This window comes from Salmo salar, chromosome ssa17 (assembly GCF_905237065.1).
Source record: "Salmo salar chromosome ssa17, Ssal_v3.1, whole genome shotgun sequence".
NCBI lineage: Eukaryota > Metazoa > Chordata > Actinopteri > Salmoniformes > Salmonidae > Salmo > Salmo salar.
This window is the reverse complement of record NC_059458.1, coordinates 14,431,527-14,454,236: the sequence shown is the minus strand read 5'-3', so window position 1 is coordinate 14,454,236 and position 22,710 is coordinate 14,431,527. Positions and strand designations below refer to the sequence as shown.

The 22,710-nt window shown below is 44.9% G+C and overlaps 1 protein-coding gene across 2 annotated transcripts in view; it reads right to left on the bottom strand.

Annotated features, from left to right (window-relative positions):
• LOC106575249 (cytoplasmic protein NCK2) overlaps positions 1 to 22,710 on the bottom strand; it is a 57,458-nt gene that overhangs the window by 9,729 nt on the left and 25,019 nt on the right. The window contains exon 2 of one of the 2 annotated variants that reach the window (XM_014151641.2): positions 912 to 1,150. In XM_014151641.2, coding sequence (XP_014007116.2) covers positions 912 to 1,137 — 226 coding nt within the window. In that variant the 5' untranslated portion in view covers positions 1,138 to 1,150. Of the gene's footprint in view, positions 1 to 911; positions 1,154 to 22,710 lie in introns of both variants that reach the window. The other variant, XM_014151640.2, reaches the window with a different exon arrangement.

The window sequence follows — 22,710 nt, the reverse complement described above, 5'->3', positions numbered from 1 at the left end:
TTGGCTAGTTATCCTAATCTTTCAGTTAGACGTCTCATCCATCTTGTGCATTTCTGATGCAAGCGTCTATTCTTCACTGATAACACTGGATGGCAAGGTTCCATCTCATCACAACGTCAGTTCCTATTGCCTAGTATCACTCTTGAGTGTCGACCATTTAAAAAAATGTAAAAAATGAAAATGGCATTATCTTGCTCTTTCGCTCCATTGGAAATAATCTCCAATTCTCTGTGAGTATGAACATCTTAGTTTGTAGCACCGGAGATGAATTCATTAGCCTAATAAGGGTGAGAGTTCTACCCTATTATTCCACAGCGAGAATTACCAGAGATCAGCTAATCCTAGCGGTTGTCCATCCAAGAAAACCCCTGCACTTCCTATTTAATTAGTCCTTACCTCCTCTGACCTTGGAAAAAGATGCTTCAACGCCGGAATTTCTCCAGATCGATCACACCAGCTTTCCCTGGCTTGATAATTAACAGCCTAAGGGATGCCTTACAAAACAAAACTGTTCTGTATTAAAACATACTGTTTACAAATCACCATCCTTGAGAAATCATTGCTAACTGGAGACTGTTAAGTGTGTGAGGTAGTCAAGCATTTAACAGTGTTTCATCCGCATTAATCACATGAGGTGAGACGCCTCTGTGGAGGCAGCCCTAGAAAACAGCAGAGAAGAAAACACACACACACACACACACACACACACACACACACACACACACACACACACACACACACACACACACACACACACTACTTAGCCCAAAGTAGAGATTGTGTGTGCCGCGCCGCCTCTGTGCACCCCTAGAAAACAGAAGAGAGATGCCCTGTCTTACGCACACGCATACACACACACCCACCCACCCACCCACCCTCGTCCACCCACCTACACACTTAACCCAACTCACCGAGTGTGTCTTTGATGTTTTTCACCAGCGAGGCCTTCTTCAAGCTGTTCTTCCTCTCCACGTAGTTGGAGGGGACGTAGCCGGTGCGGTTGGAGGTGTTCCTCACCCTCCACCACGTCTTACTGTCATCCAGGAGCCACAGACGCTCGTTTTTCCGGATGTCCAGTTCCTGTTCCTGCTGAGCCGAGTAGTCCCACTTGGCTACAACGATCACCTCCTCCGTCATCTTTCATGGGGTCCTTCTGGAACAGAGAGACACACAGAGAGACACACAGAGAGAGACACAGAGAGAGACACACAGAGACACACACAGAGAGAGACACAGAGAGAGATACTGTTAGGTCAGGGTGGGGTTAACAGTAGGGCTGTGACGATGCCCTTATCGCGATATTCTTTCCATGGCAAAAATGAAAACGCAAAAAGTCTTTGGTCCTTTAAAAACCTGCTGCATGTAAAATATTGTGTGCTGTAGCTAGGAAAATAAGTCAATGTGACTCTGGATGACAACACGATGATGCTTGTTTACAATATTAGCGCCGTTTTCCTGAAGAAGTTGAATCCACTTTGCGTTTTGTTTCCTTCCCACGATACTAAGGAATCGTCTCTGCCCTAGTTAGCAAGGCACTTAACACGCGAAAATGCACACACAGACGAACACCGGCAATACACACGCATGAATAAAATGACGAGGTGAGCCGTTTCCGTGCAACCCTAGAAAAACATGAGAGAGAGAGGAGAACATGTTTCTCACACACACACACGCACATACACTATGAAGCCAATCTCAGAGGGGTGGTGCCATCCACCACTATGGTCTGTGTGGGTCTCAGACTGACTGTGTGCAGGCCTAGGCTTGGCCCTCGAGTGTCTGTCACACAGCTGTTGTTGTAAGACATCTGGCAGAGCGGAGCCTCTCTGCCCTGTAATCCAGGTTGGCTGAGACCTACCGTGTGTGTGTGTGTGTGTGTGTGTGTGTGTGTGTGTGTGTGTGTGACACTCAGGACTCGAGGTAAGTAATCAAATGAACCACTAAGCTGGGAGTTCACGCTTTACTTCCAAACCACACAAGAGCCTCTCCCTTTTACCAGCTTCTCTTATTCATCTTAAATGTACTGAATTATTCAGCGACACACTGAGCAGAGCACTGGTCTATGTTAAATGTGTCTATCAAACACGGCTTATGGAAAGAGGGAGGGAGGGAGGGAGGGAGGGAGGGAGGGAGGGAGGGAGGGAGGGAGGGAGGGAGGGAGGGAGGGAGGGAGGGAGGGAGGGAGTAGAGAAAGAGAGAGAGAGGGAGGGAGGTAGGGAGAGAGAGAAGGGAGTAGAGAAAGAGAGAGAGAGGGAGGGAGGGAGGGCAGCCAGCACCTGCAGGTCTAATAAGGAATAAATCAAACTGATCCAGGAGATATCTAGTGCTGCTGCACACTGAGGATAAACAGCACAAGGACTGGTGTCTATTCATGGAGAGAGAGAGAGAGAGAGAGAGGAGAGAGGGATGGGAGAGAGAGAGAGAGATGGAGGGAGGGGATGGGAGAGAGAGAGAGAGAGAGATGGGGAGGGAGGGAGGGATGGGAGAGAGAGAGAGATGGGGAGGGAGGGAGGGATGGGAGAGAGAGAGAGAGATGGGGAGGGAGGGAGGGATGGGAGAGAGAGAGAGATGGGGAGGGAGGGAGGGATGGGAGAGAGAGAGAGAGATGGGGAGGGAGGGAGGGATGGGAGAGAGAGAGAGAGATGGGGAGGGAGGGAGGGATGGGAGAGAGAGAGAGAATGGGGAGGGAGGGATGGGAGAGAGAGAGAGAGAGATGGGGAGGGAGGGATGGGAGAGAGAGAGATGGGGAGGGAGGGATAGGAAAGAGATGGGGAGAGAGAGATGGATGGATGGAGGGATGGGAGAGAGAGATGGAGGGAGGGATGGGAGAGAGATGGAGGGAGGGAGGGATGGGAGAGAGACGGAGGGATGGGAGGTATGTTAGAGAGAGGGAGGGAGGGATGGATGAGAGAGAGAGAGGGAGGGAGGGAGGGAGGGATGGGAGAGAGAGAGAGGGATGGGAGAGAGAGGGAGGGAGGGAGAGAGAGAGAGAGGGAGGGATGGGAGAGAGAGAGAGAGAGAGAGGAGGGAGGGAGGGAGGGAGAGAGAGAGAGAGAGAGAGAGGGAGGAGAGAGAGAGAGGGATGAGAGAGAGAGAGAGAGAGAGAGAGGGAGGGATGGGAGAGAGAGAGAGGGTGGGAGAGAGAGAGAGAGAGAGAGAGGAGAGAGAGAGAGAGAGAGAGAGAGAGAGAGAGAGAGAGAGGGAGGGAGGGATGGATGAGAGAGAGATGGAGAGGGAGGGAGGGAGGATGAGAGAGATGGAGAGAGGGAGGGATGGGAGAGAGATGGAGAGAGGGAGGGATGGGAGAGAGATGGAGGGAGGGAGGGATGGGAGAGAGATGGAGGGAGGGAGGGATGGGAGAGAGATGGAGGGAGGGATGGGAGAGAAAAAAAGAGAGTGAGATACCAAGATAGAGACATTAGGGACATGTGGGGGGAAGTAAAAGAGATGAGAGGGGGAGTAGAAAAGGAGACAGAGAGAGAGAGAGAGAGAGAGACAATATGGCGTTCTCTTTTACTGGATGGTGTCTCCAGCAAGACTGTGTGGTGTCTGAGAGATATTGCAGTGACAGGCTGTTTTTCCTTCCAGGGCCAGTCAGAGGTGCGTTCCCACATCGTCCTGACACCCTCCACAGGGATGAGGCTGTGAGCCAGCCGGCACCGGAGTCCCCAGCCCTCTCACCCATCACCATTCAGCGGGACGGCCTTGACAAGTCAGGGAGGGGGGTTCCAAGGCGCCAAGCAAAAATGATAATGCACACACTTCAGAGCTGTCACACTAACCACTGGCCACTTCCCCGGCTGACTGAGACCGCCTTATTCACAGTTCATACGGTCTTTCTTTTCAACTCGGAAGGACAGTGTCGCAGACCCAGATCAAACTCTTTGAATAAAAAGCACGCGCACCTCGATTGAAAGTGCTCTTTAGTCTAAGAATAGGTTTAACCAGGGTCCAGGGAACAAGTATGTGGGGCTGCAAGGGCTGTCTCCTTACGGATTCGCTGTTATTTCTACAGCCCATTGAGTTTGAGATGACTCGGTAAGGCTACAGTAAAGAACCTCAGTGACCCAGCAAGAGAAAGCCACCATTGTCTGAGAGTGATGATGTCACACTACTGGAATTCTTTCCTCTCTCATCCATGACCGTAGGGCAGGAAGAGCCTGATAAATGCTGTCAGTCTACTCTCATCAACTGGCAGGGTTAAAGACACAAACATAGTACATTCTTTTCAAGCAGAAGCTGCCTCAACGCATATTAAACCATCTTTATCGATTATACAGTTTTAGTTAGTCAACTAGATGTCTGTCTGATTTAACCCTAAGCTCCTTTTCTTTAAAAAACCTTCTGGTTTTATCCCAAACATTGGATGACTCCGTGGGAAAGTCAACCTAAGCATATATAAATAAAGTTAGGCATTTCTAAACGAAACTACATTCACAATTATGCTTAAGGTCTAAACGTTGCAGTTCGCCATTTTTTTTTTTTTTTTTACCAGTTTAAATGAGGAAATTGCATGAAGGCCAAGTCTCAAATTTTTTGGTTTGTTGACTTTTGTATATCATGGCTTTTAGAAAGGGCTCACAGAGCTTGTTTTTCCACTCACAGCTGTCACCCAGTGTTAGTTATGGATATGAAGTGTTCATGAAGCAACACAGAACAAATGTAAGTGTTCTGAGTTTTGTTTGCGTGTTCTTCTGTCTTGTAAATATATGACATTATCGCGATACTTAGGTGCATATATGATATGATATGATATTGCAAATCTCACAATTCTATATTTATTGCGAGTCAATACTGTGATTTTATTGCGATTCCACGGTCCAAACATATTGTTCACCATATGTCTGCTGCAGATGGACAAGAGACAGCCCTGAGAAAACCAGTTTTGATGGAAATAAAAGTGCTGAAAACAAATTGGCTCTCTATTTAAAAAATAAGATGGAGAAAAAGCTATGAAGGAAAAACAGACATTTTGGTTCAGGTTCAGTCAACTAGCAAAAAGAATATTGCGATAGTCAAAACGATACAATATATCGTCAAAAGTATTCTCGATATGTAACTGCATCAATTTTCCCCATCACTATTGATGTGATATCTTAGCTTCAGAAGCTTTTGCAGTCACCAGATTTAGTGTGCCGGTTCTGAGAAGTAGTCTTTACAGACTTTTCCTGAAGCAATTGTTGATATCTTGAAATTGTTGATATCTTGAATATTTTTGATATCTTGAATATGTATGTGTTCTAGCTAAGATTCTCTTGCCAAATATATGCTGAAGTGCATTTCTCATACATGGCAGTACTGCTTTTTTTTGACAGAACGATGAGAAGAGTATTTATCAATAATCTGTGAAAAGCCCTGGTGTGACTTTTCAACTGAAAGCACCCCAAAATATAAAGACTTCATTCAGTGTCCAGAAAAGTGGATTGGCAGTATCTTGGATACAAATCATACTGATGAAGAGAAAAAAAGATAATGTATTAGGTTGTGGTGCCTGGCCTTGAACACTATATTCAGACTGCCTGTAATTATACGATCATGATGTACTATGCCTACTGCAGATTTTTTTTTAAAACCTCAAAATGACAAATGCGTTAAGATAGATTTTGAGCCAAGAAATCTTTAAGATTTCAATGTCTATATATAGACATCCATAACGGCGGGCCTAACATCCATAACGGAGGGCCTAACATCCATAACGGAGGGCCTAACATCCATAACGGAGGGCGTAAGATCCATAACGGAGGGCCTAACATCCATAACGGAGGGCCTAACATCCATAACGGAGGGCCTAACATCCATAACGGCGGGCCTAACATCCATAACGGCGGGCCTAACATCCATAACGGCGGGCCTAACATCCATAACGGAGGGCCTAACATCCATAACGGAGGGCCTAACATCCATAACGGCGAGCCTAACATCCATAACGGAGGGCCTAACATCCATAACGGAGGGCCTAACATCCATAACGGAGGGCGTAAGATCCATAACGGAGGGCCTAACATCCATAACGGAGGGCCTAACATCCATAACGGAGGGCCTAACATCCATAACGGAGGGCCTAACATCCATAACGGAGGGCCTAACATCCATAACGGAGGGCCTAACATCCATAACGGAGGGCCTAACATCCATAACGGAGGGCGTAAGATCCATAACGGAGGGCCTAACATCCATAACGGAGGGCCTAACATCCATAACGGAGGGCGTAAGATCCATAACGGAGGGCGTAAGATCCATAACGGAGGGCCTAACATCCATAACGGAGGGCGTAAGATCCAAAACGGAGGGCCTAACATCCATAACGGCGGGCCTAACATTCATAACGGAGGGCCTAACATTCATAACGGAGGGCCTAACATCCATAACGGAGGGCGTAAGATCCATAACGGCGGGCCTAACATCCATAACGGCGGGCCTAACATTCATAACGGAGGGCGTAAGATCCATAACGGAGGGCCTAACATCCATAACGGAGGGCCTAACATCCATAACGGAGGGCCTAACATCCATAACGGAGGGCGTAAGATCCATAACGGAGGGCGTAAGATCCATAACGGCGGGCCTAACATTCATAACGGAGGGCGTAAGATCCATAACGGAGAGCCTAACATCCATAACGGTGGGCCTAACATCCATAACGGCGGGCCTAACATCCATAACGGAGGGCCTAACATCCATAACGGAGGGCCTAACATCCATAACGGCGGGCCTAACATCCATAACGGCGGGCCTAACATCCATAACGGCGGGCCTAACATCCATAACGGAGGGCCTAACATCCATAACGGAGGGCCTAACATCCATAACGGAGGGCCTAACATCCATAACGGAGGGCGTAACATCCATAACGGAGGGCGTAAGATCCATAACGGAGGGCCTAACATCCATAACGGCGGGCCTAACATCCATAACGGAGGGCCTAACATCCATAACGGAGGGCCTAACATCCATAACGGCGGGCCTAACATCCATAACGGAGGGCGTAACATCCATAACGGTCGTTTTTCCTCTCTAAAGTAATCATGTAACTGACAATCTTTTCAAAATGATCGTTATGGATAGCAATGGCTATCCATGTTTTGACCTGAGACGTACAGGTTGTCGTCTTGTACCATCAGTGCTCTGCTCCGTCTGTTCAGACCCTGTTCAGCTCGGTTTGCAGTGGAACGCCTGCATCGTGCCGTGGCACGTTCTTCAGGAGATGTAATATTTCATAACAGGGAAATAGAACATTTCTCACACCTTAAAATCAGTCAAAACAGTTATGGTAGAGTATAGGAATCTGACAACATGGAGAAATAACTATAGTGCATTTTCTTCTCAGAAGATGGAGACAAGCTGTCCGAGGCTTATTCAGGAGGGTTTGGAAGATCGTGACCTGCACTGGCATCTCAGAAGAGAACTGAGACAGACGGTCAAGATCTCAGCCTCATCTAAACACACACACACACACACACACACACAACACACACACACTGGTCTACAAAAATCACTATTTCTTATTGTGCATCTTGTGCATTTCCACAAATATAATACTGAACTGAGAGGAAGGTTAAGAAGGTATTATTTAAAGTTATTATTAAAGTCTTCAATAGATCATTAGGGCACAAAGCATGTATTAACCAATAGCAGAGAGTGCTTATGGAGGTCAGGAGAGCAGAGATTACCCTGGAGGGGACAGGATGTGGACCAGTTTTCAGTGTAATTGCATAAATGTGCAGCAGGGTCGGAGCTGCCTGTAGAGAGAGATTCCTAACAAGTTTAACCAGGCCCAACTTAACCAATTCCTTCATCCCCATCTCACCTAGCTCTGTAATCCAATTTGAGGATCCTTTTCATTCGTCTGAGAACCAGGAGAGAAGGGGAGGAGCGGGGGAGACTAAGAGAAAGATGGGGTGGGGAGGTGAGAGAGAAGGTTGGAGCGAGTAATACAAAGGGAGAGGGATAGAGAGGGGGCAGAAAGACAGAGAGGGAGAAAGAAAGAGTGATGTATTTCATTAGAGAAAGGAGGACAGGAGGACCAATGATGATCAATGGGAGAGAGCCTGGAAGAGAGGCTCGTCACCATGCCACTGTATGACTCAGTATGAGAGCTGCAGAGTGCTATAAAGACATCGACCTCAAACAGGAAACCTGTGGACCCAGACCGGGATGCAGTGCAGAGCTTCCAGTCCCGACTGGATTAGAGGTTATAAAAGCAGGCAGAGCACACAGAGGCCCAGTAAGGCACAGAGGCTCAGCACAGTTCCCAGTGCCAGCTGTGCTCTCTGCTTCCCCTTCAACCCCCCTGCTGGCTGGGTGGCATGTCTCAGCTCACCTAGGCCTAACCAGCCCTGACAGCAGGGACCACTGCCAGGGTACCATGTCATGCCATGCCAAGGGGAGGGCATGTGACAAGTGTGGAACTAATAGACTCATTTTGTGTGTGTGTGTGTGTGTGTCAGGGTTTCTGTAAACCTGTAATAGCAAAAAAATACAAAAGCTGCTAAACAAAATTGGCACCGGCCTATTGTCCAGGAGAAGAAGAAAAAATCCCATTGTGAAAGAATGGTTTTTATCCTATTGATTGATGGAAATACTAGTCAGTGTAAATACATTTGACTGGTCATGCTTATTGGTCTATAGGTTCATTAGCATCATTTAGTGGTATTAAATTGGTGCGCGTGTACAGTATATTCGTTACGCATCTCGTTTATTTCATGCATACAGCATTCAGAGTCTTTGAGCGGAAAAATCTGTCAGACAGCGCGAGAGCTGCTGCTACACCGTCTCAAAACAGCAAATGCACAGGCAACGGAAGGCAGGCTTCTTCAGCACGTCACACACCACTTTGCAATGAGCTGGATGGAGTAGGCGTTTTCAAAACATATACTTATATGTTTGAAACCTGAACGTTTTCCTACATATTATGAGGCATGCCTTACCTTGCTTCCTCATAATATGTAGCAACGAGCCAAAAATCTGACCATATCCATGGAGTCAATTATTTTATATCAACTTTATTTCATTATCCAGTAGGCAAAGGCACAATCCTAGTCATATTAGCAACCCATGTTAGTTGTTACATATTACATCTCCCCTCTTCGAACTGATATTTTCATCTGTCACATGAAACTGCTTGCACGTGCGGTGGTGACTGGTGTTTTCCCGCTAATTGCATTATGCTTTGTGCGCATTGCTGCGCTTATAATGTATAGAAATAATAGTTTATCAACATTTTATGCTAAACGTTCTGATCTGTTGCATTTATGTCGCCTGGGCCTTCTGGTTGTATGACTTTGGAATCTATCATGCCACAACTGTCCCAGAGTCTGTTTGGAATAGGCCATTTCTTTCTCAACAAGCTGACCAATAGAATACGTCAACTTTTCTACTACGTGGGATAGTAGATTAAAAATAGGCTTGTGATTTTGCAGTTTGTTACTCATCTTGTTGGCGGAGGAAAAGTAAACGTGCACAATTATTCTAAAATCGTCAAAGTGCGAATCAGAATTTGGTAAGGAGGACCGAACATTGTTGAATCCTATAGACTTGCATGTTCTGTTAATGTGAATTACAATAATCTCAAATGTGATGCTGAGCACCGTGGGTGGACGCCCCAATCAGATGACACACCCGATGCATACGAGTCCGGTAAATTAAAATGCCGCCGGCCACATTTTCCTAACTGAAAACCCGGTTGTGTGTAACAGGAGACAGGTAGTCCCTAGGATCCACTCTTTCACAACCACTACATGAACTACTCTGTCATCCTCTGATCTCCAACAGGTATCCTGCAGCAACCATGTCTGATGGGACACCAGAGGTGAAGTAGAGTCTTCAAGCACACCACTACTCCCCATACAGTTACACAGACATGTTGAACCCATTTGAAACATTGAGCCACCCATCAACCCCTGCAGATAGCCCTGTAGAAGCCAGCTAAGCTTCTCTGGGCCTCTCTCAACACAAGGATAAATAACTCATGTCCTTGAGGGCCAGAGTTTGCTACCTTTCCTTATTGCATTTGAATGAGCGCTACATTTACACTTTGCCTGGGAGCAACAAAAAAAACAGGATTGTGGTCCTGGAGGACCGGGTCTGAACACCTGTTCAAACACCGGGCCTACAGCTAGAGTCTACACAGACCAGCAGAACAGAAGGATGAGATATGCAGAGCCAGAGCTGAACACGGCAGTAGCCCGAAAGGCGGCTTCCATTTTTATTACAGCAACATAATGCTCAGAGCGTGGTGTACAGCAGCCAAAAACACTGCACTGGGGGAGGGCAAAGAGAGGGATCATTCTACATCTGGAAAAGCGAGGGGGGGGGGGAAACGATAGAAAGAGGAAGAGAAAAACGGAGAAAAATATCCTCCATCCATAAATGTCCATTGAGCATGAGGGAAATGACATTTAGACAGGCTGAGTGTGCTGATGCCCAGGCAGACAGAGTAATCCCCATCGTCATCATCGTAATAATAAATACCCGTGGATATGTCAGACTGGGATGTGATGAATTCATTTCTGCTCTGCTGTCCAGACGGGTCCACAATCCCGTCGAGGGGTTAATGTGTAGTTGTGTATATCTAATATGAAGATGCAAATGGATAAGCTAGCAGAACGTGTGTAGATTACAAAATCAAACACATCTGACACAACAATTGAAGTCGGAAGTTTAGATACACCTTAGCCAAATACATTAAACTCAGTTTTTCACAATTCCTGACATTTAATCCTAGTAAAAACTCCCTGTTTTAGGTCAATTAGGATCACCACTTTATTTTAAGAATGTGAAATGTCAGAATAATAGTAGAGAGAATGATTTATTTCTGCTTTTATTTCTTTCATCACATTCCCAGTGGGTCAGAAGTTTACATACACTCAGTTAATATTTAGTAGCATTGCCTTTAAATTGTTTAACTTGGGTCAAACGTTTTGGGTAGCCTTCCACAAGCTTAAATTGGGTGAATTTTGGCCCATTCCTCCTGACAGAGCTGGTGTAACTGAGTCATGTTTGTAGGCCTCCTTGCTCGCACACACTTTTTCAGTTCTGCCCACAAAAATTCTATAGGATTAAAGTCAGGGCTTTGTGATGGCCACTCCAATACTTGACTTTGTTGTCCTTAAGCTATTTTGCCACAACTTTGGAAGTATGCTTGGGGTCATTGTACATTTGGAAGACCCATTTGCGACCAAGCATTAACTTCCTGACTGATGTCTTGAGATGTTGCTTCAATATGTCCACATAATTTTCCTTCCTCATGATGCCATCTATTTTGTGAAGTGCACCAGTCCCTCCTGCAGCAAAGCACCCCCACAACATGATGCGGCCACCCCCGTGCTTCACGGTTGGGATGGTGTTCTTCGGCTTGCAAGCCTCCCCCTTTTTCCTCCAAACATAACGATGGTCATTATGGCAAAACAGTTCTATTTTTGTTTCATCAGACCAGAGGACATTTCTCCAAAAAGTACCATTTTTGTCCCCATGTGCAGTTGCAAACCGTAGTCTGGCTTTTTTTATGGTGGTTTTGGAGCAGTGGCTTCTTCCTTGCTGAGCGGCCTTTCAGGTTGTCAATATAAGACTCGTTTTACTGTGGATATAGATACTTTTGTAACCGATTCCTCCAGCATCTTCACAAGGTCCTTTCCTGTTGTTCTGGGATTGATTTGCACTTTTCGCACCAAAGTACATTCATCTTGAGGGGGCAGAACGCGTCTCCTTCCTGAGCGGTATGACGACTGCGTGGTCCCATGGTGTTTATACTTGTGTACTATTGTTTGTACAGATGAATGTGGTACCTTCAGGCATTTGGAAATTGCTCCCAAGGATGAACCAGACTTGTGGAGGTCTACAATTCTTTTTTCTGAGGTCTTGGCTGATGTCTTTTGATTTTCTCATGATGTCAAGCAAAGAGGCAATGAGTTTGAAGGTAGGCCTTGAAATACATACAAAGGTACACCTCCAATTGACTCAAATTATGTCAATTAGCCTATCAGAAGCTTCTAAAGCCATGACATAATTTTCTGGAATTTTCCTAGCTGTTTAAAGGCACAGTCAACTTAGTGTATGTAAACTTCTGACCCACTGGAATTGTGATACAGTGAATTATAAGTGAAATACTCTGTCTGTAAACAACTGTTGGAAAAATTGTGTCATGCACAAAGTATATGTCCTAACTGACTAACAAGAAATTTGTGGAGTGGTTGAAAAACGAGTTTTAATGAATCCAACCTAAGTGTATGTAAACTTCCGACTTCAACTGTACATCCCTCCAATTTGAAAAATAAAGATGAAGGCCTACAAATTATCAAAATGTTGGTTCTTCAAGGCAAAGGGGGAGGGGAACGACAACCCTATGTGAGTGGAATCAGCTGCTAGCCTACAAGTTAACTGTACTATTTACATAAACAGGACTTGGACCTTATCCAAAACTGTCTTGATAAAAGGTTTGATGATTTGGCTTAAGTCTGCGTATTCTTGCTGTGCAGGCCACAGTAGTAGAGTGGTGTGCACTAGCTTGTGGCTTCCCAGTCTAGAAGAGCTACAGAGAGCCGGGTTTAGCCATGCTCTGGTTCACAGAGGAGCAGACAGACCGGTTCACTCCGGTGTGCTGCTGCTGCACGCTGCAGGCTTTAGTGTAGGTACGAGGGGTAAGTGTGTGCAGACTGTGATGTTCAGCACATTAATACGGTTGTTGGCATGAGTGTCAACAGACAAAATAAATACTCTGGGAAGAGTCAGACCTACATCTGCACTCATGTAGGCTAGTCCACTAAAAACTTTTCCTCACGTCCCAAAGTACCGTACTCTAGGGACATACCTGCTAACGTAGGGAAGGCTAGTCTTGGACATGCACATGGACACACACACACACAGACTTAGGCACCGATGGAGGTGTTGAGTGGTTCATTACTTTGTGCAGATGGACCTGCTGCTCTCTGAGTTAGAGACTACTCCACCACTGAGAGACTCAGTGAAGCATTAGACCGGGTCTTATTGGACGGTAAAACACATTCTCTATCGTTCTCACATGGTTGAAACTCTACAGACTCTTATGGATTGATGTGATACTACAGATTTAAAAAGGGTTGTTTAATATTCGACATTCATGTGAATACAGATTTAAGTGCAGGCTATTTCTGTGCTGGCTTACAGTGACTGGACTGGGAACCGTCCCTATACTCACTGCTGCACCATGAGCACTGCTCCCAAACTGCACTTCCCTAAGAGAGGCAGTTGTGTTCGGACTCAGAGAAGTTTTGACCTGCTAAAATCACTACATTTCCCCATGCAGTTGAGACCCGGAGACCAGACAGTTTTAAAGGATGAGGAATAAGTAATGTGATGGTCCAACAGCATTCAGTTCCACTTAGCCCACAGTACCATGCTGAATGGCTTTTTTAAAAGGTCAACATTTTTAATACAGCTCCTCTCTTTCTCCCTCTCTCTCCCTCCCTCTCCTCACCGCGCAGCAATTTCTTAATTGAAGTGAGGTTCGGTTTGGCTTTTATAACCCATAAATGTCTCTGAGCGCTCCCATTTGCCTTACTCAGTTGTAGTCTATTAAAGATATGGATCTCACTACCAGCTGTAATAGGAAGGTCTTATCTGTTCTCGGTTCTCGCCGATTCTCTTTGACTTTCTAAAGCCTGTCCTTGAATAAGAGGAAGGCCGAAGACTGCAATTTAACAAATGATGTATGGCTTGATTCTAATTGTTATTCTTTTATTAATAATTTTCCTTTAGAGGCTACATTGTGCTGTTTTGTAATATTAGTTTGCCGAGGCTGTTTGATCAGACACAGCCAACATATCGCAACACTAGGCTGGTTCAAGACAATTTTATTTTTTAATTTGACTAGGCAATCGAACCAGGGTCTGTAGTGACACCTTTAGCACTGAGTTGCAGTGCCTTAGATCGCTGCGCCACCCGCAGACTGACAACTGTTTTAGTTGCTGTTTAGTGACCCTGTCTATCTGTCGGTGCCTGCCTTGATAGCACTGGTCTGTAGAGGCTGTTTGTGTTATGACAGCTCCCATGGTGCTCTCTGGACCTGGGGTCACCGAGGTCATGTTTCTGACTTCCTGTGTGCAGAGGTCCGCTTGTATTGCTGCCACAGTCACTTCCTGTCTCCCCAGGGTCGTCTCCTCCCCTCCTCCAATGAATCCCTACTTCCCTCCAGGGTCAGGTCTTTCCCAGCAGCTGGTTCATGGCAGCCAGGTGTCACATGTTTGACCCTGGGCCAAGAGAGCACAGTGCAAACTGACACCACGGCACTGTTTACACAGGCAGCCCAACTTGGATATTTTTTCCATTAATTGGTCTTTTGACCAATCACATCATATTTTCACACATCAGATCTTTAAGAGCTCATCTGATTGGTGAAATGACCGAATCGGTAAAAAAAAAAAAAAGGATCAGAATTGGGCTGCCTGGCTAAACGCAGCCCACTAATATCAGAAGACAGACCAGAAGAGGCTGGCTGACACACATTGGCTGCTATATGGCCAGGCCTATCCCATGTTGGCACAGCTGTGGTTTAAAACAAGCGTGCACACTTTCATTTGACCTCTATCGTAATATTGAAGAGGCACAGAAATTAAAAGAGCCGAGATTACACATATTTCTACATCTAGTATCTAAACAGAAACAGAAGTATACTAAGGGATGTAATAACTTTTGACACATAACACACATTTTGATCTCACTGTAAGTGTTGAGGAATGTTCTCGGCTTCGCTGCCTCACTTGCCTGCTTCCTTAATGACAAAGATCCTTTAGTAGGAGTGAAAGCATTGCTGCCAAGAGGCAAATCAATTCTAAAGCTGGGGACATTTGTTTGCATGCCAGCCAGCCGCCAGCTCCTCTGTGATCAATCTCACTGTGCCTTGAGTTGATTTTACAACCCAGCCAATGCCATTTCCCTCAACCTCAATGGAACAGACAGAGTTCCAGCTCGTTTGAGGAACAGACTGTCTATCATTGTACAGTGCTGTCCAAACCGCTGCCAAACCCAAATAAGTTGACCGTGGACTCTGTCTTATATCGTGCTCTAGGGTAGCGGAGGGGAAAGAGAATTCTCTCCATCTCTGTCTCCCACTCGGAGTCACAGCATTCCCATGATTTCTTTACACCAGGGACCAAAAACCAAGACCGATAGTTTTTCATGACCATGTGGCCTGACCAGTTGTAGCCGCTTAAAAGATGGCTAATCCGGCTATACTTTGAGGGTGAAAGCAGCAGTATCCCCTTAAAAGGAGGTAATCCAGTGACGTAAAGGGAGTTTACTGTTATCCCACTGTGAGGCTGAACAAGTATAAGCCATTCAAATTGCCACTGTGGAGAAATGATTATATACAGAACAAAAAATATAAACAACCTGTCAAGTGTTGTGTCCCGTGTTTCATGAGCTGAAATAAAGGATCCCAGAAATGTCCCATGCACACAAAAATATTATTTCTCATCCCTGTTTGTCAGCATTTCTCCATTGTCGAGATAATCCATCCACCTTTTTAAAAATTTATTTCACCTTTATTTAACCAGGTAGGCAAGTTGAGAACAAGTTCTCATTTACAATTGCGACCTGGCCAAGATAAAGCAAAGCAGTTCGACACATACAACAACACAGAGTTACACATGGAGTAAAACAAACATACAGTCAATAATACAGTAGAAAAATAAGTCTATATACAATGTGAGCAAATGAGGTGAGATAAGGGAAGTAAAGGCAAAAAAAAGGCCATGGTGGCAAAGTAAATACAATATAGCAAGTAAAACACTGGAATGGTAGATGGAAGAAGTGCAAAGTAGAAATAGAAATAATGGGGTGCAAAGGAGCAAAATAAATAAATAAATAAATACAGTTGGGGAAGAGGTAGTTGTTTAGGCTAAATTATAGATGGGCTATGTACAGGTGCAGTGATCTGTGAGCTGCTCTGACAGCTGGTGCTTAAAGCTAGTGAGGGAGATAAGTGTTTCCAGTTTCATAGATTTTTGTAGTTCGTTCCAGTCATTGGCAGCAGAGAACTGAAAGGAGAGACGGCCAAAGGAGGAATTGGCTTTGGGGGTGACCAGAGAGATATACCTGCTGGAGCGCGTGCTACAGGTGGGTGCTGCTATGGTGACCAGTGAGCTGAGATAAGAGGGTCTTTACCTAGCAGGGTTTTGTAGATGACCTGGAGCCAGTGGGTTTGGCGACGAGTATGAAGTGAGGGCCAGCCAACGAGAGCGTACAGGTCGCAGTGGTGGGTAGTATATGGGGCTTTGGTGACAAAACGGATGGCACTGTGATAGACTGCATCCAGTTTATTGAGTAGGGAATTGGAGGCTATTTTGTAAATGACATTGCCGAAGTCGAGAATCGGTAGGATGGTCAGTTTTACGAGGGTATGTTTGGCAGCATAAGTGAAGGATGCTTTGTTGGGACATAGGAAGCCAATTCTAGATTTAACTTTGGATTGGAGATGTTTGATGTGAGTCTGGAAGGAGAGTTTACAGTCTAACCAGACACCCAGGTATTTGTAGTTGTCCACATATTCTAAGTCAGAACCGTCCAGAGTAGTGATGCTGGACGGGCGGGCAGGTGCAGGCAGCGATCGGTTGAAGAGCATGCATTTAGTTTTACTTGTATTTAAGAGCAGTTGGAGGCCACGGAAGGAGAGTTGTATGGCATTGAAGCTCATCTGGAGGGTAGTTAACACAGTGTCCAAAGAAGGGCCAGAAGTATACAGAATGGTATCGTCTGCGTAGAGGTAGATCAGAGACTCACCAGCAGCAAGAACGACATCACACCTGACAGGTGTGGCATATCAAGAAGCTGATTAAACAGCATGATCATTACACAAGTGCACTTTGTGGTGGAGACTTTCAAAGGCCACTAAAATGTGCAGTTTTGTCACACAACATAATGCCACAGATGTCTCAAGTTGAGAGAGCATGTAATTGGCATGCCGAATGTAGGAATGTCCACCAGGGCTGTTTCCAGAGAATTTAATGTTAATTTCTCTACCATAAGCCGCCTACAACTTTGTTTTAGAGAATTTGGCAGTACGTCCAACCGGCCTCACATGTAGCCACGCCACGCCCTCCACATCAGACTTCTTCCCCTGACGGATTGTCTGTGACCAGCCACATGGATAGCTGATTAAACTGTGGGTTTGTACAACCAAAGAATTTCTGCACAAACCGTCAGAAACCATCTCAGGAAAGCTCATCCGTGTGCTCGTTGTCCCCACCAGCGACTTGACCTGACTGCAGTTTGGCGTCGTAACCGACTTCAGTGGGCAAATACTCACCGTCAATAGCCACTGCCACGCTGGAAAAGTGTGCTCTTCACGGAATAATCCTGGTTTCAACTGTACCGGGCAGATGGCGGACAGTGTGTATGGTGTGTGGACGAACAGTTTGCTGATGTCAACGTTGTGAACAGAGTGCCCTATGGTGGGGTTATGGTATGGGCAAGAATAAGCTATGGACAACGAACACAATTGCATTTTATCTATGGCAATTAGAACGCATAGAGATACCGTGATGTGATTCTGAGGCCCATTGTCGTGCCATTCATCCGCCGTCATCACCTCGTGTTTCAGCATGATAATGTACTGCCTCATGTCGCAAGGATCTGTACACAATTCCTGGAAGCTGAAAATGCCCCAGTTCTTCCATGGCCTGTATACTCACCAGACATGTCACCCATTGAGCATGTTTGAGATGCTCTGGATCGACGTGTACGACAGTGTGTTCCAGTTGCCGCCAATATCCAGCATCTTCGCATAGCCATTGAAGAGGAGTGGGACAACATTCCACAGGCCACAATAAACAGCTTGATCAACTCGATGTGAAGAAGATGTGTCACGCTGCATGAGGCAAATGGTGGTCCACGCCCCTACCTTTTTTTAAGGTATCTTTGAATAACAGATGGATATCTGTATTCCCAGTCATGTGAAATCCATAGATTAGGGCCTAATGAATTCATTTCAATTGACTGATATCCTTATATGAACTGTAACTCAGTAAAACCTTTGAAATTGTTGCGTGTTGCGTTTATATTTTTGTTCAGTGTGAATTGGCCCACTGAGCAGTTGTCACACATCTGAAGGCAGAATGCCTGCAGATAGGAATGAATTATTGCAGGTATGTGTGTGTGTGCGTACGTGCCGTGTGTGTCCCCGTGTGTGTCCCCGTGTGTGTGTGTGTGTGTGTGTGTGTGTGTGTGTGTGTGTGTGTGTGTGTGTGTGTGTGACAGGGTTGAGCTGGGCTTGCGTCATGCCTCCACACAGAGAGAGAGAGAATGTTTATGGGAGCGAGGCGCTACGGGAGAAACATCCTGTGTAGCCTGGGATGATGGTGCGTTTACAGTACGGCAGCACAGTGGAGATCAAGGTAGTTTGGAATCACCGTCTGTCCGCTTCCACACCGCCAGGCATCCATCCAGCTAACAAGGCTTCCAGCAAACAGGGACAAGCCTATCCTATCTCCCGAAAAAAAATTCTACCTCCCCAAGTTTTCTTCAAGCTCGACTAGGGTTGCACATTTTGGGGAATATTCAGGAGGAAGAAACTTTCTGGGGGAATTAACGGGAATATATGCAAATTAATATTAACACCATTTAAAATGTAATGTTTTTTTTGCATTGGATACATTTACCATATCATATGGAGACAGAAACATAAACCTTTTACCTTATCATAAGTAGACATAATTGCAAATGATTAAATCCTTCCAATATAAATAAAAAACACAATTTAGTTACGAATTGAACTTTAATTAAATGAGTTGACTCTTCACATGGGATGGTTTCACTGAACAACAAACGAAAGGGAATATTGAATGATCCCCAATGATCCATCGCATCTCCCAAAAACATTTCCAACCAACATCTGTAAAACCATAGTCTAGAAACTAAAGCTTTGGTTGTCTTCCTCTCAGGCTTCCATGTCTTCTCCCTGGACCTCCTCAATGTCCACCTCTTGAACATCAGACTCTGAGGCCTCATCTTCACTGTCACTTTCCAACCTTCTCAGGCTCAAAAAGCTTAAAATTTGCCTGGATGGCCACCAATTTTCTAACCCTTGTATTGGTCAGACCAGTTGCGCTCTGAGACGGCTGATGTTGGTGGGATTTGGAGGATGATGGAGGCAACAGGGGAAAGAGCCTCAGATCCACAAAGACCCTTCCACCAGGTGGCTGATGAGATATGTTGGCATGACTGCCATATTGCATCTCTATCCCAAAGCCCTTGCTTGGAAGTGTACTTCACCAGACTGCCAAGAACCTTGCCCTCATCCAGGCTAAGGTGGCGAGACACGGTAGTGATGATACCACAGGCCTCGTTGAGCTCTGCACCAGATAGGATGCTCTTGCCAGCATATTAGGGGTCCAACATGTATGCTGCGGCGTGTATGGGCTTCAGGCAGAAGTCTTCACACTTTTTGATGTATTTCAGAACTGCAGTTTCCTCTGCTTGGAGCAACAGTGAAGTAGGGCAGGGCAGTATGGATTTCTTCTCTTACATCTGCAGGCAGAGTCTGAACATCAGACTGGCATTAAATGGCATTGTCTCCCTCAATCCGTGCAATGGCTACTGCTCTAGGTTTCAGGAGTTTCCGGCTGCTTACCACTCTCTCCCAAAATACATCATCCAAGAGGATCCTCTTGATAGGGCTGTCCATATCAGCAGACTGTGATATGGCCATTTCTTGGAGAGACTCCTTCTCCTACAGGAGACTGTCAAACATGATGACAACACCACTCCCAACGGGTGTTGCTGGGCAGCTTCAATGTGGTGCTCTTATTCTTCTCACTTTGCTTGGTGAGGTAGATTGCTGCTATAACTTGATGCCCCTTCACATACCTAACCATTTCCTTGGCTCTCTTGTAGAGTGTATCCATTGTTTTCAGTTCCATGATGTCCTTGAGGAGCAGATTCAATGCATGAGCAGCATTGCTAATGGGCGTGATGTGAGGGTAGGACTCCTCCACTTTAGACCAAGCAGCCTTCATGTTCGCAGCATTGTCTGGCACCAGTGCAAATACCTTCTGTGGTCCAAGGTCATTGATGACTGCCTTCAGCTCATCTGCAATGTAGAGACCGGTGTGCTTGTTGTCCCTTGTGTCTGTGCTCTTGTAGAATACTGGTTGAGGGGTGGAGATGATGTAGTTAATAATTCCTTGCCCACGAACATTCGACCACCTATCAGAGATGATTGCAATACAGTCTGCTTTCTCTATGATTTGCTGGACCTTCACTTGAACTCTGTTGAACTCTTCATCCAGCAAATAACTAGATAAAGCATGTCTGGTTGGAGGGGTGTATGCTGGGTGAAGAACATTCAGAAATTTCTTCCAATACACATTGCCTGTGAGCATCAGAGGTGAACCAGTTGCATACACAGCTCGAGAAAGATATTCATCAGCATTTCTCTGACTACGTTCCTCCATTGAGTCAAAAGAACTTGTGATTGCAGGACCATGATCTGCTGCTATCGATAAGATTAATCATTTTCACCCGGAATAGAAGTACAGGGACTTTTGTCAGAGGTTGCTTGGTGTGAACGCTGAGGGAACTTTATGCACTTGACATATGATTTGGCACAGTATTTGCAAATGTACACAGTTTTTCCTTCTACATTAGCTGCAGTGAAATGTCTCCACACATCAGATAGTGCCTGTGGCATTTTCCTGTAAAGATTAGAAAAAAATAAGGAAAAAAATTAAAAAAAATACAATTCCATGAATTAACACTCCTCACTTAGCAGGCTCAAGCAAGTTAAAACCCACACGGTAGCAAAAACTAACTAGATATAAATGGTTAACAAGTTAGAAATGATTTAAACACACTTTGCTCTAGGCTACTATTTACTAGTTAACAAAAAAATCATGTATGTCACAAAATATATTCACCCCACCCAGTATTGTAATGAAAACTTACCAGAAAGCATGTAGTCCTTGGCTCAGACAGTGTAGTAATGTGGGCTCAATAGCATCTCATTAGTGTGCAAGATCTTGAGAATCAGCTGTACATGTGATGGAAGAGTGCACTGTGCATGCAGAGGGTTGAACTTCCATTGAATTGGGGATAGTTTAACCAAAATATGCCACAAGACCTAGAATTGTCTTATGTGTATCCCACAAAAAAAGGTTCACTGTTATAAGCTAACTTTTTTGATGAATTTAAGCAAAATTCCCCAAATTCCAGGGCTTAACTTCCCATGAAAAATTTCCGGAAGAATTCCAGGAAATTTCCCGGAAAGTTTCCGACCCTTTGCAACCCTAAAGCTTGACCCACTTAACTATAGCCTGGTTCCAAATCTGTTGTGTGTTTGGCTTTACAATGACCATACGTGAGTTGGCAAGACAACACAAACAGATCTGGGACCATCAGGCTACCATTAAACATGGTAAGTAGGGCTGCACTACAATTGAGATTTTTTTAACCATATATTGTGATTTTACCAGCGATTTATATTAAAACACTTGGATGAACTGTTGTAATCAAATACATAAAATGTGTATTCTGATTCTATGGTTGGTGTTGTTTGGCATGATAACTAATGACAAAGCCAGGCACAGTAGAAGTTGTTGTGACAGGGTAGGAACCAAAGTGTTTGGTCAGTTTCCCAGGGGACCCTTATTACATTTGAATGTTACATTCATGGCATTTAAAAAAATTGCAGCCCCGTGCGATATGGATATTGCACATCTCAATAATGCAATTTAAATTAATTGTGCTGCCCTAATGGTAAGCATCACTTCATTTCACTATTAGCCTACAAATCATTCATTTGTGTAAGAGATTGAGTACATAGGAGCCTATCAGACCCCAATGATGTTGACCTGTCCCACATTTCAGATTTCACCCAAGCCATTTGAGGACATGTGAAAACCTTGGTGGCTCTGAGGAAACAGCCATTTAATCCCAAACAGATCTCTGAGGCAGCTGTGGGAAGATTAGCATTGACAAACCACAGTGTGTGTAGCCTGTTGGGATGAGAGCAACAGTTAGGAGGATTGTTGGGTAAAAATAGAATGGGAGTGAAGGGACCTAGGGGTTAGGGGTCAGGGGTCATAGTGTTGAGGAGAGACAGGAGCGTCCCAGTGGCTGTCAGAACTAGGGCTGGGTGATATGGCCAAAATCTCATATCCCAATATAGGTAATTTCATATCCCGACAACAATACATATCACGATATAGCACATTTTCTGTAAATTCAATTAATAAATAGGCCTTTACATGTGGTAATTTTATATCAACTATTTCTTATTATATTTTGAATTATACTCAACAAATAAAAAGGTACTTAGTCATATTTTATTATTTCTCCTTTTATTTAGAACCTTTGTGCAAATTTTCAATTAAGCATGTAACAAAATATAAATATTAATGTATAAAATCGAAAAAAGCTAAATAGAGAACAATTCAACTATAGTTGCAAACAAAATAAATATAGGCCTAAAATATCTATATTTTTAGGGGGGGCTTGCCTGTTTTGCATATTATTTTGGCATTAATACGTGTCACATATCAATTTGCATTTAGTACCTTGAGTCGAGTGTCAGCACCAACTCACGAAACCCCCGTTTCTCGACCGTGGAAACTGGGGCCATGTCTTCGCAGATGCAAGTTGTAACGGCAGCTGTTATCTCCTATCTTCCTGATTCTTTGCCATATGGTGTGCCGCGGGCAAAAGCCTCTTGCCACGTCTGAGTCGGGAGTTTGTTTTGAGCAC